Raw genomic sequence first — 16,376 nt, 5'->3', positions numbered from 1 at the left:
GAGCTGGATGGGAGGCTGCCCTTCGGTGGATGATGCCGGGATCTGGCGGCGTGATGGATTGTGCCTGCGAAACAGAGAGCTGGGGACGGGTCTCTGCCACCTGACACGGCTGGTGCAGAACGCGTAGCAGAAACACCACCAGCTGCTCCAGCCCCCGTTGATAACTTGAGGTTTATTTATATGTCAGTCATTACTTGGTGGCCAGGTCATTAGTAGGATAATGTGATATGAATGTGGACATTGTTGGATCCACCAGTTACAGAAAAATCGAGTATTTCCCCATTCTGATGCTTGAATATGTGATTTAAATCTAAACCCCCGTGGTATTGAATACACCTAAATATTCCTCCCGGCTCTGAGTCGTTCTTTACTATCTTTGCATCTCTGTGCCTCATGGGGGATTAGTAACACTTTAAGTTCATACAGAACCTATCACTTTGTTCCACTGTGCTTGGCCATAATCATCCTGGGAGACCGGCAGGATGGGCTAAAGGAGGACATGGGATTCGGTTTCTGCTGAAGTTGTCAGATGAGAGACTGAGGGACCCAGAAAAGCTGGGAGCCTGATTCTGACTCCAGAACCTGACCTTTTCCCTGATGACCCCACATGGGCTCAGCATCCCAATCCTGTCCTCTTCCCCATCCCACCCCCACCCCCACAGCTATACCGGAAGGCTTCTACTCACTTTCCAATTCTGCAGGAGCAGGTACCTTTTTATCCAAAAGGCTCTTTTCCCCACCTCTTTAATTAGAAAAATATCCCTTTGACCCCATCATCAGTTCTAAATAACATCTCAACTTTTCTTTTTCCCGTGGCATTGTTCTCAAATGGGGTCTCTCTTTGGGCAGCTTCTCTTGGACAAATGCAGTGACTTCTGATTCATCGTACCTTCCTTGGCCCTTTCTATGAACTCACATTATAATTCTGTTCAACTTTTTCCTTTTTCAATCTCTCTTCCTTCATACATGAACTCCTCAACATTTAGTGTAAGAAAAAATTACATCAGTAAAGCCCAGCTGGATAGGAAAGCAAATGGAAATATTTGAGTCTAATATATTAAACTAGATATTATACTTTGAATTTTGTGTGCATTATTTTATTTTCTTGCTGAATTATTTTCCAGCATCCCAAACCTTATTTTTCTCCATTGATGGCCATTATTTGGAATGGAGTCGATATAACTTCTAGTAATATCATTGATCTAAGCCCCAGCTTTGGTGGCCTCTGTAACCTAATGGGTCCAGCCGGCAACAGATATTGGCTCTGCCCTGCCGGGTTTTAGGGCGTTTGCCTGGTCACCGTATTCTTGGGGCCAGTCTCTCCTTCCAAGATTCCTTGTTTCCATCCTCACTGTTCTGTTCTTTCCAGAAAAGGTCCTTCTTCCCTGCGTCCTTTTCTAATGCTTTGTGGGGACTTATCAACATGTTTCTGGCCCTTCCTCAAGACCTGTCTCTTTGGGTCCCTTTCGAAGCCATCCTCCGGGTTGTCTCCATGATCGAAAGCTTCCGGAATTGTGATGAAATATGACTTATGTCGCTTTGCTCCCCATTTGCCTCCATTTGTAAGTGCTTGATGACCCTCATGGAACAAGGGGTGATTGTGCCACCTTCTTGTGTCCCCAGCATGAACTGTTGTGGAACCCGTGTGGTCAGGCTCCCTGGCACTGAGGCCGTCTTGGTGGGGAGGGCCACTTACCTATGCAGAAATCATGCTTCTGTTCAGCCCTTGTTCCCAGAGGTTGTCAGGAGTTTGTCTAAAGAAGATCTTCCTCTGTGATGCCCTCATGGACAGAAAACATAACTGCATTTCCCTAAGTTTGAATTCCCCTTGTGGAACCAGATTTACCAAATAAAATTGCTCGTGTTAACATTTCTAACCAACCAAGATGTTTATGCAAACCAGCATGGAATTTCTTCTGACTCACCTCTGATGTCTTCTGTATTTTACAACATTTTTGGCAAATTATAAGAGACTGTTGACTTAATCAATCTTATTTTGCTTTTAATGGATCTGCAAATATTAAATGAAATACTCAAAAGGGACATTTCCGGAATTTCCCAGAACCATTCCTATAGATTCAATGTGTCGTTGGATGGAGCATGAAAAGTATTTGGTGCCCAGAGAACCACACCCTAAATTCTGTTCACTAATAAAATTTCCAAAAGGGATCCAAGGGGTTGCTACGGTGAGCGGTGTGTTTTCTGGGGGGGAGGGGGTGTGCTAGAAAATTCTCCGCTGGAAGAAAGTCCATCTATCTTGGGCTAACTACACTGTGGGTTTCTTGAAAGGAACACCTAGTTGCCGCTGAGATGTGGCTCAACTCTGTTTTCCTTGGTGATTCCCCGTGATCTCCGGGGATGTCCTGGGCAGCACAGTAAGAAAGCAAATCACTGTCACTTTCTTCTTGACAATTTCCAACTTGGAGTGAAAGTGGCTTTCCGATGACTGTGTAATGCATGCTGGATTTTATTTCTGTATCCGTGTGTTTGATGAGCAAAATCTAGAGTATACAGCATAGGACAGAACTCTAAAGGAACAAATTGAAATTTTTAAAAGAATCAGGTGGTGGTGGTATCAGACACAAGGTGGCCATGAATTGTTCTTGTGTCCTTAGAAGTGGCCCGCGTGGGCTCTGGAACGGCGCCTGACGCAGAGGTGGTCTTCAACCAGGGGGTGTCAGACGCACCGATCATTACTGTTACTTCAGAAATCAAAACCAAATGCCAACCCGAGGTCAGACTATTCAAGGATCAGAACTTTGTTGTTTAAGTTCTTAACTTACAGATAAAAAAATCTGATTCTGGGTAACTAAGGATACAGCAAATTTATTGGAAATACTTGGAGGCCTCACAGAGTGGAGGGCCGCTCAGACAGCGGCTCCCCGGGGGCCCAGAGCGGGTCTGTGGTCCGCATGGCCCAAGACCATAGACCAACGTCCTCAAAGTTCACATGCCAGACAGACAGCACCCCAGTGGGCACGGCGGGACCCAGCGCAGGACCCTGCGGGCCAGCCTCGGGGCACACCAGCTGTTCGGTACCAGCCCAGAGACTGGCTGCTGGGACGGGTCTCCATACCAGGCTCTCTGCACAGCGACCAGAGTGCCCACCGCTAGCAGCGGGAGCCGCTCTGTGAACCCAACGGCTGATTTCTTCCTTCTCTCTCTTATCCATGAAAATGATTTCGGCACTAGCTGTGACATTTGAGTGATTTGTGGGTTCCGTGATTATCATACAAAATGTGGTTCTAGACCGATACGGTGATTAGTCACGCTTCAGTCTGGCTCCTCTGTGGTTTTGGGAGGCCGTGTTCGGTCTAGGGAGCTGCAGAATAGTTTTTGGGTAGGAGCACAGAGAAGGATCTGAAAGGCAATATTTCTAGGTTTTTCTAGTACATATACGGAAATGTATATTGTTTAAAAAATCTAGTAGCATTTGGTTATGTCAGTAAGGACGAATCACAAAATTCCATGTATGATTGTCATCCTATGGTACATGCAGGTGCCAGAGAGGCTAAAATCCAAGTATTTCCAACTATTTCCAACTATTTCAACTATTCCAACTATTATCATCATAACCACAGTTCATTATCTAAAAAGAAATCTCCTGAGGGCCTGATATATGCCAGGTGCTCTCCTGACCCTGGGGGAGGAGTGGCGATCACAGCTAAGTCTTCTGAAACATGGTCTGTAGAGACGATCCGTGCGTGACTCCCGCCCGTGTGCTGGGCCCGCGGCAGGTGCCCGTCCCCCACAGCTGTGCGGTGCGCCTCCCACCTCTCGGCCCCCACGTGGGAACACGCTCTTTCTCAGCATCCCGGTGGTCTCCAGCTGTCTGATGTCACAGCTACAGTCACAGAATGTTAGCTAAGTGGCTCCTAAGGGGACCCAGGCATAGTTCACAGAGAACACTTCAGAGGTAGAAAAGTGCTATAGAGATTTCTAATCAAAATATATTCACTCAGTGCGTTATTTTATTTTATTTTCCTTTGCAAGAAGAAACCTGAAAGCAGAAGAATGTCCTTTCTAGATGCCACAGCAGCTTCTTGTGAGGACGGGTGTGCTCCTGGGTGTGTGGGCCCCGGGGTGGAGGGCCTCTCTGCCGTTAGCCGCGTGCTTGGCCGGGAGCACAAGGCTCAGGTCTCAGCAGCTCCTCTGCGGCTGGGAGGCCCCACCTGTCCTGCCTCCGAGGCACGGCGGCTCTGTGATACGCCTTGACTTCAAGCCCCGGACGTGGGGTCGTGCGGCCGGATGATTGTTCCAACTTCTTCCTGGTCAGGGGTCCAGAGGCTGCACCTAGAGAAGCCCATTCCACAGATGAATCTCAGACATGTGCCCACAGTTTCTTTAAAATGTGTGAGAAAGGGGATGTAATTTGCTCATTTTTACTGTCCTGTATTTAGGCTGGAAGGATCCAGAAGACGAATATTTGAAACATGCTGAATATTTCTAAATTATATTTTAAACCACGTGCGACTCGATAGTGAAGGATAAAGTTATTCTCCATGTTTTACTTTATTTGACTCAAAGTCATTACCGTCTGAGGACGACGGTGTGGACGGGACTCACTTTGTTGGGACACTGGAGTGCGGATGCGCCAAGGGATGGGCTGACTTTTAGAGCTTTCTTTTTTTCCTCTAAATTTTAATTTAAATTCCAGTTAACTAGCGTACAGTGTAATATTAGACTCATGTGTACCATACAGGGATTCGGCACTTCCATGCATCACCGGTGCTCATCACAAGGGTCCTCCTTCATCCCCATCACCTGTTTCCTCCATGCCCCCGCCCCCCTCCTCTCTGGGACCATCACTGTGCTCTCTGGGGTTATGAGTCGGCGTCTTAGTTTCTCTCTCTCTCTCTTTTCCCACTATGCTCATTTGTTTTGTTTCTTAAATTCCACATATGAGTGAGCTCATACGGTGTTTGTCTTTCTCTGACTGACTTCTTTCATTTAACATCATACTTTCTAGGTCCATCCACATTATCGCAAATACAGCAAAAGGATTCATTCTTCTTTATGGCCAAATAATATTCTGTTGTGTATACACCATGCCTTCTTTATCCATTCATCAGTCGATGGACATTGTTCTCTCCTTAGTTCGGCTATTGTCGATAAAACTGCTATAAACATCGGGGGGCAGGTATCTTTGAATTAGTGTTTTCTTATTCTTTGGGTAAATACCGAGAAGGGCAGTTGCTCGGCTGGGTAGTTCTGTATTTAACTTTTGAGGAACCCCATAGAGTTTTGCGGTTGGCTTATTTAAATCAGTGCCACACAGATGGCGTGAGATCTCCATGTGCCCAGAGGCCGTGGGGCGCAGGCTGGCCACGCGATCAGACCACGGGCTTCTGAGACTGACGGTCTGGATCCACGCTCTGGGGCGGCCCCTTTCCAGTTGCGTGGCATTCCCTATGTGACTTGTGCATTCCTCTGTTTTCTCATCTACCCAGTGGCTAAATGAGAAAACCCATGAAATGACTGAGGGCAGTTCAAGCAGAGGAAAACTCTAAACAGCAACTGGTTTGTTCCCTGAGAGTCAGTGTTACACTGTTGCACAGTGTAACTGTTACTGTTGCACTGTGTCTCCCTCATCGTTAACAGCAGGCGTTCCCACTGTCATTTCTAGGACTCATTGCTCTGCGTACACGCATTCTGCCGAGTGGCCCTGGGCTCACCGTGGGCTGAGATGGGGTTCCACTGGGCTCGCAAATAAGCCGGGCACATAGACGTTCACTCCCTTTGCTTCAGCAAATAAAAGTGCTGACAATATTGAAAGAAGTAGAACATGATTCTAGGTCCAGCACGGATTGTAAAAAATGTTAGAAAATACTTACAAATGGCCTTGGTGCTTACATCCCAGACTGAAACGTGGCACAGGCTGATGTCCAGCTTTTCCCGTAGTCCTGTCGTGCATCCAGAACCTCCCGCCTCTAACAGGAGGGATCCCAGGGGCACGTGGGCCTGCCGTGCCCCAACTCTCTCCTGATCTGTCTGCCCCTCTGACGGGCCAGCCCCAGCTCCTTCCTTCCCAGGTCCCTGCAGCTCTCCGGGCGTACCCTCAGGGACTCCGCGCGGAGCTGCCTACGTGCTGTATGCTCACACCCCTGTCTTTCCTCCCCCAGTGTCCTCGTGTGACCAGGAGCAGCAGTCAGCCCTGGAGGAGGCCAGGCGGCCCGAGAGCGACAACGTGGTGATCCCCGAGTGCGCCCACGGTGGCCTCTACAAGCCGGTGCAGTGCCACCCCTCAACTGGCTACTGCTGGTGTGTCCTGGTGGACACCGGACGCCCCATCCCTGGAACGTCCACCAGGTAAAGCTGCGCCCATGGGCCAAGGGAGGGAGGAGCTGGGCGGCAAGCCCCCATGGGTGCCTCCAACGTGGAAGCCCGGCGGCCAGACCTCGCTTGGTTGCCCGACTGTTCCCGCCATGCGCTCGCTTCCCTGTCTGGGCTGCCTGCAGAAGCTGATGGCTCTGGCTGGCAGAAGCCGGAGGAAACCATCTCCGGGACGGCCGCCAGGAGCTGCCTGTGTGAAAGACAGCAGGTGGCTATGGAGGCTGAGCTCTTACGCGAGGTTTGCTTCTGTCCATACGGACGCAGGCTGGGACTGTGGAAACCGTCTCTGGGATCTGGTGTGGTGGGCATTCAGGTAGCATCGGAAGCTTCCGTGGGCTTCTGGCTTTGGCAAAGCGAGCCAAGCATTTCCCAGACTGAAAGAACTGATCTCCCAGAAGGGCTTTCTATAGCACGAAAACAAAGACAGCGCGCTCAAGGCCAGAGCAGCGATCGCTGTGCTGGGCTCTGAGATATAGAAACCGTGCTCACTCCTGCTCCGTGAGTTTGGGCAAATGGTTGCATGACCCGAATCACACAAACTACTCACGGAATTTATAAAAAACACGAGTGAAGATGTGTCTGCCATTCTTTGTTATATGAAGTGATCTCGAATGTCCATAGATTTATATAAAAACAATTATAAAGTACAAAAATATTCTTCTCAAAAGTTATCAAATTTAGCCACTGGCTTCTTTTCTAGGACCTAGACACAGGCATTTTGACACTTCCTAAATTATTTCCCCCAATTTTTCAAGTATGACCTTGAGTTATTTCAAGGAGGAAACACTCCATCCTTTCATCCTCCCATCCATCCTTTTACCTATCTGTCTGTCTTTCTGTCTGTCTATCTATCTTCCCATCCATCCATCCGTCCACCAACCCTTCCTCCTTTCCTCCCTCCCTTCCTTCCATCCATCTCAAATGCTGATGGTCCGCGATAGCCGATCACTATTCCAAGGACTGGGGAAAGAGCACTGACCCACAGAGCAGGTCTCCTCTCTCAGGGACTTTCTCTCCTGCTTGGGGAGTATCAGGGAAGGAGCAAGTGGCAGCACTTCTGCTGCAGCACGAGGGAGACCTCACATCCCAACAGTATCAGATCTTAGCAGCTCATACCCCTCAAAGGTGAAGGGAAGTTCGGACTATCTCAGCAGTTCAAGGGTGTTAATAAGCATTTGTTGCTGTTGTTGTTCTCTCTGCTCTGGAATCTTCACTTACTGGATTGCTTTGTGACTTATCCCTGACAGAGTTTCTAGAAGCATCATCCAACATAGTTGGGGCTTCCTTCTGACGGCAAGGAAAGCCTTCCCCATAGGCTTTCTGGGGGTCTCCCCTCACTGGAATGCTCAGCCTGTCACCCCCAGACCAGGCCTACTCTTCACGGAGGAGGTTTCCCATCATTTGGCACCAGACCTGGGACAGGCCACCACCCCAGTGCCTTCACTGTCGTGCATGCTGTTCTAGGGGTGAGGAATGTACCAGAAACAAAATGCACAAAACTCATGCTTCCACAGGGCTTCTGTTCCAATGGAAGGAGATGGACTTTAGGCAAAGCTGAGAAGTAGTTGCACTGAGTGTCAGGAAATGTGCCGGCGAATGCCCAGTGCTCTGGAGGAAAACAAACCAGGAGGAGGAGAGGGTGTGCGGAGGCGGGGGGGGGGGGGCTTCAACTTGACCTGAATGGCGGGAGATACGCCCTGGAAAGCGGATGTTGGAGTCAAGTCCTGAAGATGCTGGTGGTTGATCTGACGGATGTATGCGGGGGCGCAGTCCCCACGGAGGGAGTGAGCGCTGCCCTGCACAGTGGGGGTCCCGGAGCCAGAACCCAGTTGTTTGGGCCCAAAGCCAAGGTGTATCAATTAGGACATTTTTCACGTCTAACAGTGGTAACTCTGACAAGTAGGCATAAACAAGGGGCTACTTCACCTCAGGGAAGAATTACAGAGGTGGAGAAAGCTCCGTTTCGGTTGACGCTGTGATTCGGTGATGTCAGTGAGGACACAGTTGTCTCTGCCCTTGGACTCTTCTCATGGTGCCAGGTGGCCGCCAGGATCCGAGCATCTCATCCAGACACCACAGCATTCAGGAGATCCACCGCCTGTCTCTGTCTTTCTTAGGAAGCCGACCCACCCTCCCTCCGAGTCCCCTAGTGAATTTAGCGCATGGATTGTTGGCCGGAATTGGATCAAGCGACCATGGCTAAGCCTGTCACTAGCAGGAAAAATTAGTTTAAACTGATCTCTAGGGGGCGTGGATGTTGGGAAATCAGTCCAAATTACCAACATTAAGGGACATCTGGTAAACTGCTGGCCAGCATCAGCAGCCCAGCCAGCACCGCGGTTCCCTCTGTGACTGATCAGCATCGTCGGGGAAGTCCTCCACGTTCCTGTGTAAATGCCCAGTCGTGCTCGAGCTCCTTTCTTATGATTTTCTGAAATAATCCGTTCCAGGGAGATGCTTCATGGATTTGTCTTAACATTTGGGTAGATGATTCAGGTTTTCTCCCTCAGTTACCCTTTCCATTTGTATTGGCTGATGGGGAAGAATAATTTAAAAATCCAGGACAGAAAGAAGCCATAGACATAAGAAGCATTGTTGTAAGCCAGCTTCCTTTTCCTTGTGTCCCCAAGCAAGAACGTTAAAACGCATGGATTCTGTCTTAGGCTGTGCTGAGCACGACAAGCCCACGTGGTTTGCCTGCCAGGCAGACAGCCGCCTCCTTCTGACAGAGTTTCTGATCTGATCATCTAGGGATGATCCTCTGGGTGGAAGCGTGAGTTGGTCCAGGTGCAGAAGCGCTTCCCAGTCCTCCTGCTTTTCGGTGTCAGAACTGACATTTGGGCTACACGTACAGATTGCCTGTGGGCTGGAGCCCAGGCACCTGCCTGAGCCCACATCATGTGTGGCAGGATAGGATCTGGGAGGAGAGGGGCAGGTTCCAACCTGGCCACTGCTGCGTGGTGGGGAGAGCTGGCACGGGCTGTCGGAGGGAGTGTGGCGGGCTGACTGCCAGCGAGCGCATTAGCTCCCAGAGCGGAGAGGCTCCCCTTGCACATCGTCACAGCTGAGGACGGGTTCACCCATCGCCGTCGGCTCCAGGCCCTTCTTACGTCGCCCCTGTCCCAACTTCAGGGACTGTCTCTCTCAGTGGCCGAGTGCACTGGCAGCGTGAGCATGAAACCACATTGCTCCCTGGCAGAAAGCCTGCTCTCTGATGGGCAAGCAGATGGGGAAGGAAGAGGTGTTCATTTATTTTTTTTTCATACAAATAAGTTCAACACTATTGAAAAGAATGTGATGGATGTCAACCCTGAATTTTAATTTTTTTCGAGACTTCAAAGGCATTAATTCTATTTCTGGAGATTGTCAGTTCTGCAGGTCAAGGCACTTCCCAATACTCTTTAAAAGAGGCAGAATACTGTCATTTAAATATAGTTTTTTTTTTTATATCAGCAAAATGCTAGGATTCTTAAGACACGTCCAGGTCAAATTTGGAACAAAACCAGAATGACCAGTGTGGCTAGCTTCTGGGTCACTGCAGAGTTCGAGATCAGAACGGGGGTTTGGAAACAATGGGGTCTCTTACCGCCCACGTGAAGGACGCCGGTACTGACTTCTGGCATTATGAGGCTCTGCACAGAGTTCCTATTACTCGTTCAGCTTCTAACCCAACAGAGCGGCCCGTGAGCGTCCCCGAGGTGCACTCGGGTATTCCTAGGAGCAGGATGTCCCCAGGGACAGCCGGGCCCTGAGTTTCCAGCTCATCCATCAGGAGCTGGAACACATGCTTGTCTTTTCACGGCTCCCCTTTGACGGGCCATCAGCTGTGAAGACATCGCTTCTAATGTAGGTGTCAATTCCAACCTATTCCAACCCCCCCAGACACTGACCCAGAACCTGAAATTGGGAGAGTTCTCCAGATTTAGCATGTATCTGTGAAAACAGGGGCGACCTCCCCACGGGCTGCTGCTTCTGCTCATTTCCTCTTGGCAAATGTTCGGCTCTCATCTCCCTGCTATGGTGCCGGGAGGGAGAGGAATTCCCCTGGCGGAGACGTGGGTCCCCCTCCCCTTGCTCGCATTCTCATGACTGTGGCTCCTCTGCCACCTGTAAGGAACCCCACTGCATTTCACAAAAACATGAGCTAATGGCTTTTGGTGAAAACGTGATAGCTTAACTACTTGCCGAGTGTGTCAGGGACTCTTTTTAATTTCAAAAACCACATTTCATAAAGACATATTACGTTTGCGGGAGTGGGTGTCACAGTCTCTATCATCAAAGAGGCCATTCGGGGTGGGAGGGCCGGGAGGGGTGCCTTGGTTTCAACCACACCCGGTCGGCCCTGTGGGACTGGCCACCAAGGGAAGGACCTTAAAATGTGTCCCTTGGGGAGACATTTCATTCTCTTTTATTTCTTCTGATGGGAAAACAAAAAGTAAGGAAAAATAAGAATCTGGAATGACCCCTATGAAGTAAGTGTGAGCTCCCATCCCTTTCTTGGGGAGTGAGAGAGGAAGATGGGGCGGAATGGGTGGTGAGAAGCCGGGAATCTGCCTACTCCCTGGAAATCAGCAACCTTCAGTCCAGGACCTCCACCCGCACTCCTGCCCACTGGCGCACACTGTCCACCCTTTAACTACATGAGGTACGGGGGTCGGCGGGTTCTCTCTCAGTGTCCCCAGTGGCCAGGGGTTCTCCCCATGACCCCGGGCTCCCCCATCTGTGGTACCCAGTGCCCAGATCACGGACGTCCCTGAAGAGTGGCCCACGAGCACCCCCTGGAGACCTGGGCCAGCTGCTACCCTGCGCCTGTGTGGGAAGCCCATCAGGGACAGGGGCCTGCATCCCCTCAGCTCCAGAATCACCACGATGCCCCCTCTCGGGGGGAGGGTCAGCAGCACCCACACCTCCTGCTCCCACGTCAGGACCCACCTGTCAGGACTTCTCGGCAGTTTCTGTTCACTCACTGTAGTGCCACGTGCTGCTCTCTCTCTCTCTCTCTCTCTCTCTTTCTTTCTCCCCTTCCCTCACTTTCCCTCCCCCTCCCTTCCCATTAACACAGGGACAACCTTCTGTATCTTCAAGAATCGGATTAAGATGTAGCTGGTCTTCCAGTTATACATAAATGTAAACTTCTGTGGTTCTTTTTCTGACTTTTCCTTCTTTCCCGGGCCACACCCGAGGCCTCCTCTCCCCCCGCCCGTCCCCTCTGAACCACATCAAACCCTGGAACAGGTGGTGACGAGGAGGTAGTGGCGTTTGGCAGCCCACGTGCAAGATTTGTTCCAGAAACTGGAGGGAGATGCAGAGCCTTATGCCCTGTGCTCCTTCCTATGGACTGAAAAATAAGCTTATTATGGCAAATTGTCACAAAGGTCATAAACGGTCATAAATCAGGAGAGGTCGATGCCACAGATGTGCTGTGGGCCAAGGGCAGGTGTCTGTGCACGAGCACCTGAAAAACAGAAGACACCATCCTCTTCCAAGTGTCAAAGCCGTTTTCCTGTTCCCCCCGCTCCCCAGGTATGAACAGCCGAAATGCGACAACACAGCCCGGGCTCACCCAGCCGGGACGAGGGATTTGTACAAAGGCCGCCAGCTCCAAGGTGAGTAGAGCCGTCCACCGGCACTCTGGCCTTTCTGGCAGGTTTAGAATGAGAAGGAATTTCTGCAGCTCTGTTCCCACCAGGCACGTGTGGGGGCCGCAGAGCTGTTGGCCAGGGACCTCCTCCCTAGGGGCCTGCGGTCGGCAGACATGCGGGACCCCAGGGAGGACGCCTAGGGCACGTGTGCGTCTGCTTCTCCAGCAGCCAGTGACGCTCAAGGGCCAGTCCCAGAGCTGGCCTCCCAGAGAAGCAAACACTGTCCCTTAAAATCAGAACTTCTGAACCAAAGGGATCCTTTGATTCTTTTCCCTACAAGAAAGCAGTAACTCAAATGTCATTTTCGGGCATTCCTTTTGAATTGAATCAGCCATTCAAGAAGCTGAAGTTTAGGTTTGAATAAAACATGAACTCAGTCTTTGCATCAAGTGAATTTACTTACAAAGAAGTATTTCAGATTAAACAGAGGCAGTGAGTTTCATCTTACAATTATTAAAAATATGTTCACAGAAGATGTTTTATGGACGCTGTCTTTCATCAAAAAGCACGTGTTTATGATACACCAAAAACGACGACTTCAGTAGTTAAACCTAAAGCCTTTGGTGGACCCCGTGTCCCTCTGGGAATGCACGCGGGGTTAAGAGTGGCAGCGTGGACACGGTGGCCTGGCAGGCGAGGGTCCCACGGTTTGGCTCACGGCGTGAGATCAAGAGTTTACAGACACAGCTCTGACCTCGTGGCGTGAACTTGATGGCGTGTAAGATGCCTCAAAGCTGCTCACTATTTATGTCCTTTTGGTTCTCTTTTTTTCTTTTAAATATCTCCAGATTGGGTGCATTTAACCAAGACCTTAGAGACCCTACAAACTGTCCTCCAATGTCTTAGCTCAGAGCACATGTTTGATCCCGGTCTTGTAGCAAGTCCGGATAAACGCCGCTTAGAACAGCATGGTTCTCGCTGTATTTGCACTCATGTCGGTAAAGAGGGTTTTAAATTCTGAGTAAAGGTGTTTTCCTGCATGTGAGCGAGGATAGAAACAGCTAGAATAGCACCCAGGCACGCCTCCATCTGCTCAGCAACGGTGGGGATGGGAGTAGCTAAAACGGGGCGGGGGGTGGGGGCCGCTTTCCTCCCTGGAGATGACTCTACCTGTCACCCTTTGCGGCTGCTGTGACGTGCGTGTGCGGGGCCGTCTCCGGCGCGGGTCTCCCCAGCAACTTCCTTTTGACGCAGTTCTCAAGGAGCCTGTGATTTTTGATTTTTGTGGCTTTTCACACCGTGTTTCTCTCTGTGTGGTTGGTGTGTTCTGCGTCTCATGGGTCGGGCTCCTTCCTGCATCCTGGGACGGGGAGAGAGGAGAGAGACGGCGGAGGAGCACCCACAGACCCCGTGCAGATTCCTAGTTAAGCACCCTTTGTATTCATGGTGTGTAACGCTTGGAAGGAGCTCGGCGGACGGCTGAACTGCTCCCGGATGCTCTCGGCCGAGCGAGGTCCCTCCCTCCATCGCCTGGTGTGATCTCTCGCCTCTGATGTCAGGCCTCGTCAGGGGTGGGTGGGGTTTTTCTTCCCAGGAAATGATGGCTCTGGCAGGGGCTCGGCGCACCGAGAGCCGTCAGTGGGCGCCTGCTGTTTGTAGCAGGTCTCAGTCGTGTCGCGCGGACGTCAGTCCGCCTTTGGCTCCACGGGTCCACAACTCCGCGCGGTTTCCTTTTTGGGAGGACGGACAATAGGACGGACCCCACCACTTCTGGCTCGGGCAGTGTGTGGTTCGCACGCTCGCTGCGAGGGCCGGTCCGTCTCCGCGCGTCCAGTCTAGTGTTGTTCGTTAGTAAAAGGTCACGGCGTGTGACCAGAGACAGTTCTCCGCTTCCTCCTCACCGGGCGGGCTTGCTAGAAGCTCTTTTCACAGTGACTCGAGCCCATTAAATACCAGACGGGCCCTTGATTTAAAGACGGGAGTGATTGCTTGGACTGTGGGAGCAGCTGCTCGTCCCGCTGAGGAGCGTGGGGGGCGTCTCGTCGGCTGGTCCGCGGTCAGAGTGTGGCCGGCGGAGTCGCGAGCGGGCCGTGAGGACGCATCCCCGGGGCTGGGACGCCGCCCCTTGGCCCAGACGGGGGTGGGGGGGGATCGTTGGGCCATCGGAGCAGAGATGGCCCTCCTCGCCCACACCTTAAATGAAAACCAGAGCCTCCAGGCACACAAGCCACTCTTTACACAAACCGTGTCATGGTCAGCTCCGTACCGCTCGTGACTACTTCATCATTTTGATTTTTTGGAGATAATTATCCTTATTAGGGAAAAAACAAGTGGGTCTTGGAATGACTCCAGGGTAAGGCTGTTCTTGGGGGAGGAGGAAGCTGTTGCCAGCTCCGGGGCCGCTCGGACACACTCGTGAGCCACATTTAGGTGGACGTGTTTTCTTCTTAAAAGGTGCGGTGTTCATATTCAGGGACTACGTCCCAGCCGGCGAGGGTCCTTCATTTTCCCAGCCGAGCTGGTAACTCGCTCAGACGCGGCCCACGTGTTCCGAGCGTTTGTTGACAGCCGGACGCTTATTGCCGCCGTCTCTGGGGTAGTTAGGACCTTCCCTGGCTCACCTGGGGACGCACGGCCTCTCACTGTGGAGGGGGGTGGACATCCGGCCTCATGGGCCCCCTGTTGAGAACTGGGTTATTATTTAGGCGCTTTGATTCCATAAGTTTCCTTATAGGGCCCGAAATTGTGTCCTGACAGAAAAACCTAGTGTGGTAGACATTTTAAAGGTTTTATTTTTATTTATTTGAGAGACAGAGCACAAGCAGGGGGAGGGGCAGAGGGAGAAGCAGATACCCTGTTGAGCAATGAGCCCGATGTGGGGCTCAATCCCAGAACCCAGAGATCGTGACTGAGCTGAAGGCAGACGCCCAATGGCTGAGCCCCCCAGGCACCCCGAAAACGGCATCAGGGAATGCCTTTCCCGTCTACAAATGTGCGTTGGTTCATCTGTCCTGGCGTATTTCCCTCACGTCTCTTCCTACACCCGGCCCATGCACTCCAGCCTGCCCACGCCCTCCCCCTGGTCTCCCGAGGGCCCTCAGCTCTGTGAGGGCATGGGAGACAGATGTGACTCTCCGTGGCCAAGCCTGCTGAGGCCCCTTTCCCCAAGACTGGTCCTTCACTGGCTCACTGTCCCCACGTGGCCGCCAGGGTGTCACTTTCTAGGGAGGCTCTCCTGGGCTCTTGTCCACTGGGCATGGCCTCTGTATGTGTCCCGGAGGCATCCAGGGTCCACGGGCTGTGAGCAGGTGTCACACACCTTTGTGGCCTCTGAGAGGTGGGGCTGAGCCATCGGAGCCTGGCCAGCTGGCAAAGCTCGGAGCACACCGGGAAAAGTGTGCCGTGATGCTTTCCTGCTCACAGTCTTGGGCTGTTCTGCACTGAGTGATACTGTGGCCTTAGCATCTGTGGGTGGCTTTGCTGATTGGAAGGGTGGGCGGCGTGAGTCCCTGACACCTGGGGGGTCTCCCATGGCGGGAGCATGGCCTGATGGCTAAGAGCCTGTCGTTCCTGCTGGGCCTCCGCGTGCCTCCAGGAGAAAGGAGGAAGGGCACGTCTCCTCCTCTGTTCTGGGGAACACCTGCAGCCTGTGGATGAGACCAACAGACTCGCCCTGTGGCCCCTCCGGCCCCCAGAGGTCCCCCCACACGCGGACTGCAGGCACGGGATACACGGGAAGCAGAAGCCAACCGAGGGGCGGCACCTGCCCACGCCACGGCCCCGCGTCCAGTCTGCAGACACAAGAGTCCCTCTTGAGGCCCCTCCCGTGATTGTGGGCGTAACGGAAGCTTGGAATCAGTTAGAGACCCTAAAAGCATCCCTGCATTCTTTTAAGTAATACTTTTGCTCTATTCTAACTTTTCTCGAAGTGAGCTGCGATTTTCTGAGGAAGCATAAAGTGACCCTCGCCTCGCCCTGAGCACGGCTGCCACTGCTTTTCTAAAGGTGGCGATTCTCTCTGGGTGGGTCCGTGTTGCGAATGGCAAGAGACCATCCTTTCTGCAGCTGAGTGACACTGCCCTCCGCGTGTGTGAGTGTTTGCCCGCGTGTGTGCACCTGCCCCTCGTCCATTCGGCTGTGGATGGACCCTTGGGCTGTCCCCATGTCTCGGCTCTCACAGATGCTGCTGCTGTAAGCACCAGGGGGCCTGCATCTCTTGGAATTAAGGTTTTAGTGTTTTCATTGCATTTGGTAAATACCCAGTAGTGCGATTCTGGGTCGTAGGGCAGCTCTAGTTTCGACCTTCTGAGGAGCCTCCATGCTGTTCCCCAGAGCGGCCGCCCCAGCTTGTGTTCCCGCGCGCAGGGCACGGGCCTCCCCCTTCTCCGCGTCCTCGCCAGCGTTGGAGCGTCCTTCCGTGTGTGCAGCCATCGGTAGGTCTTCTTGGAAACACGTCTGTTC

At 52.0% G+C, this 16,376-nt stretch overlaps 1 protein-coding gene across 1 annotated transcript in view; it reads left to right on the top strand.

Annotated features, from left to right (window-relative positions):
* Nucleotides 1–16,376, top strand: part of LOC111158702 (SPARC related modular calcium binding 2) — a 177,009-nt gene that overhangs the window by 128,671 nt on the left and 31,962 nt on the right. The window contains exons 8-9 of the mRNA XM_022520911.1: nucleotides 6,123–6,309; nucleotides 11,857–11,939. Of these exons, the coding sequence (XP_022376619.1) occupies nucleotides 6,123–6,309; nucleotides 11,857–11,939 (270 nt within the window). The remainder of the gene's footprint in view (nucleotides 1–6,122; nucleotides 6,310–11,856; nucleotides 11,940–16,376) is intronic.

Source organism: Enhydra lutris, unplaced genomic scaffold (genome assembly GCF_002288905.1).
Source record: "Enhydra lutris kenyoni isolate GAN:26980312 unplaced genomic scaffold, ASM228890v2 scaffoldscaffold62, whole genome shotgun sequence".
NCBI lineage: Eukaryota > Metazoa > Chordata > Mammalia > Carnivora > Mustelidae > Enhydra > Enhydra lutris.
Note: the sequence above shows the minus strand (reverse complement) of the source record. Positions and strands in the feature narration are given on the sequence as shown.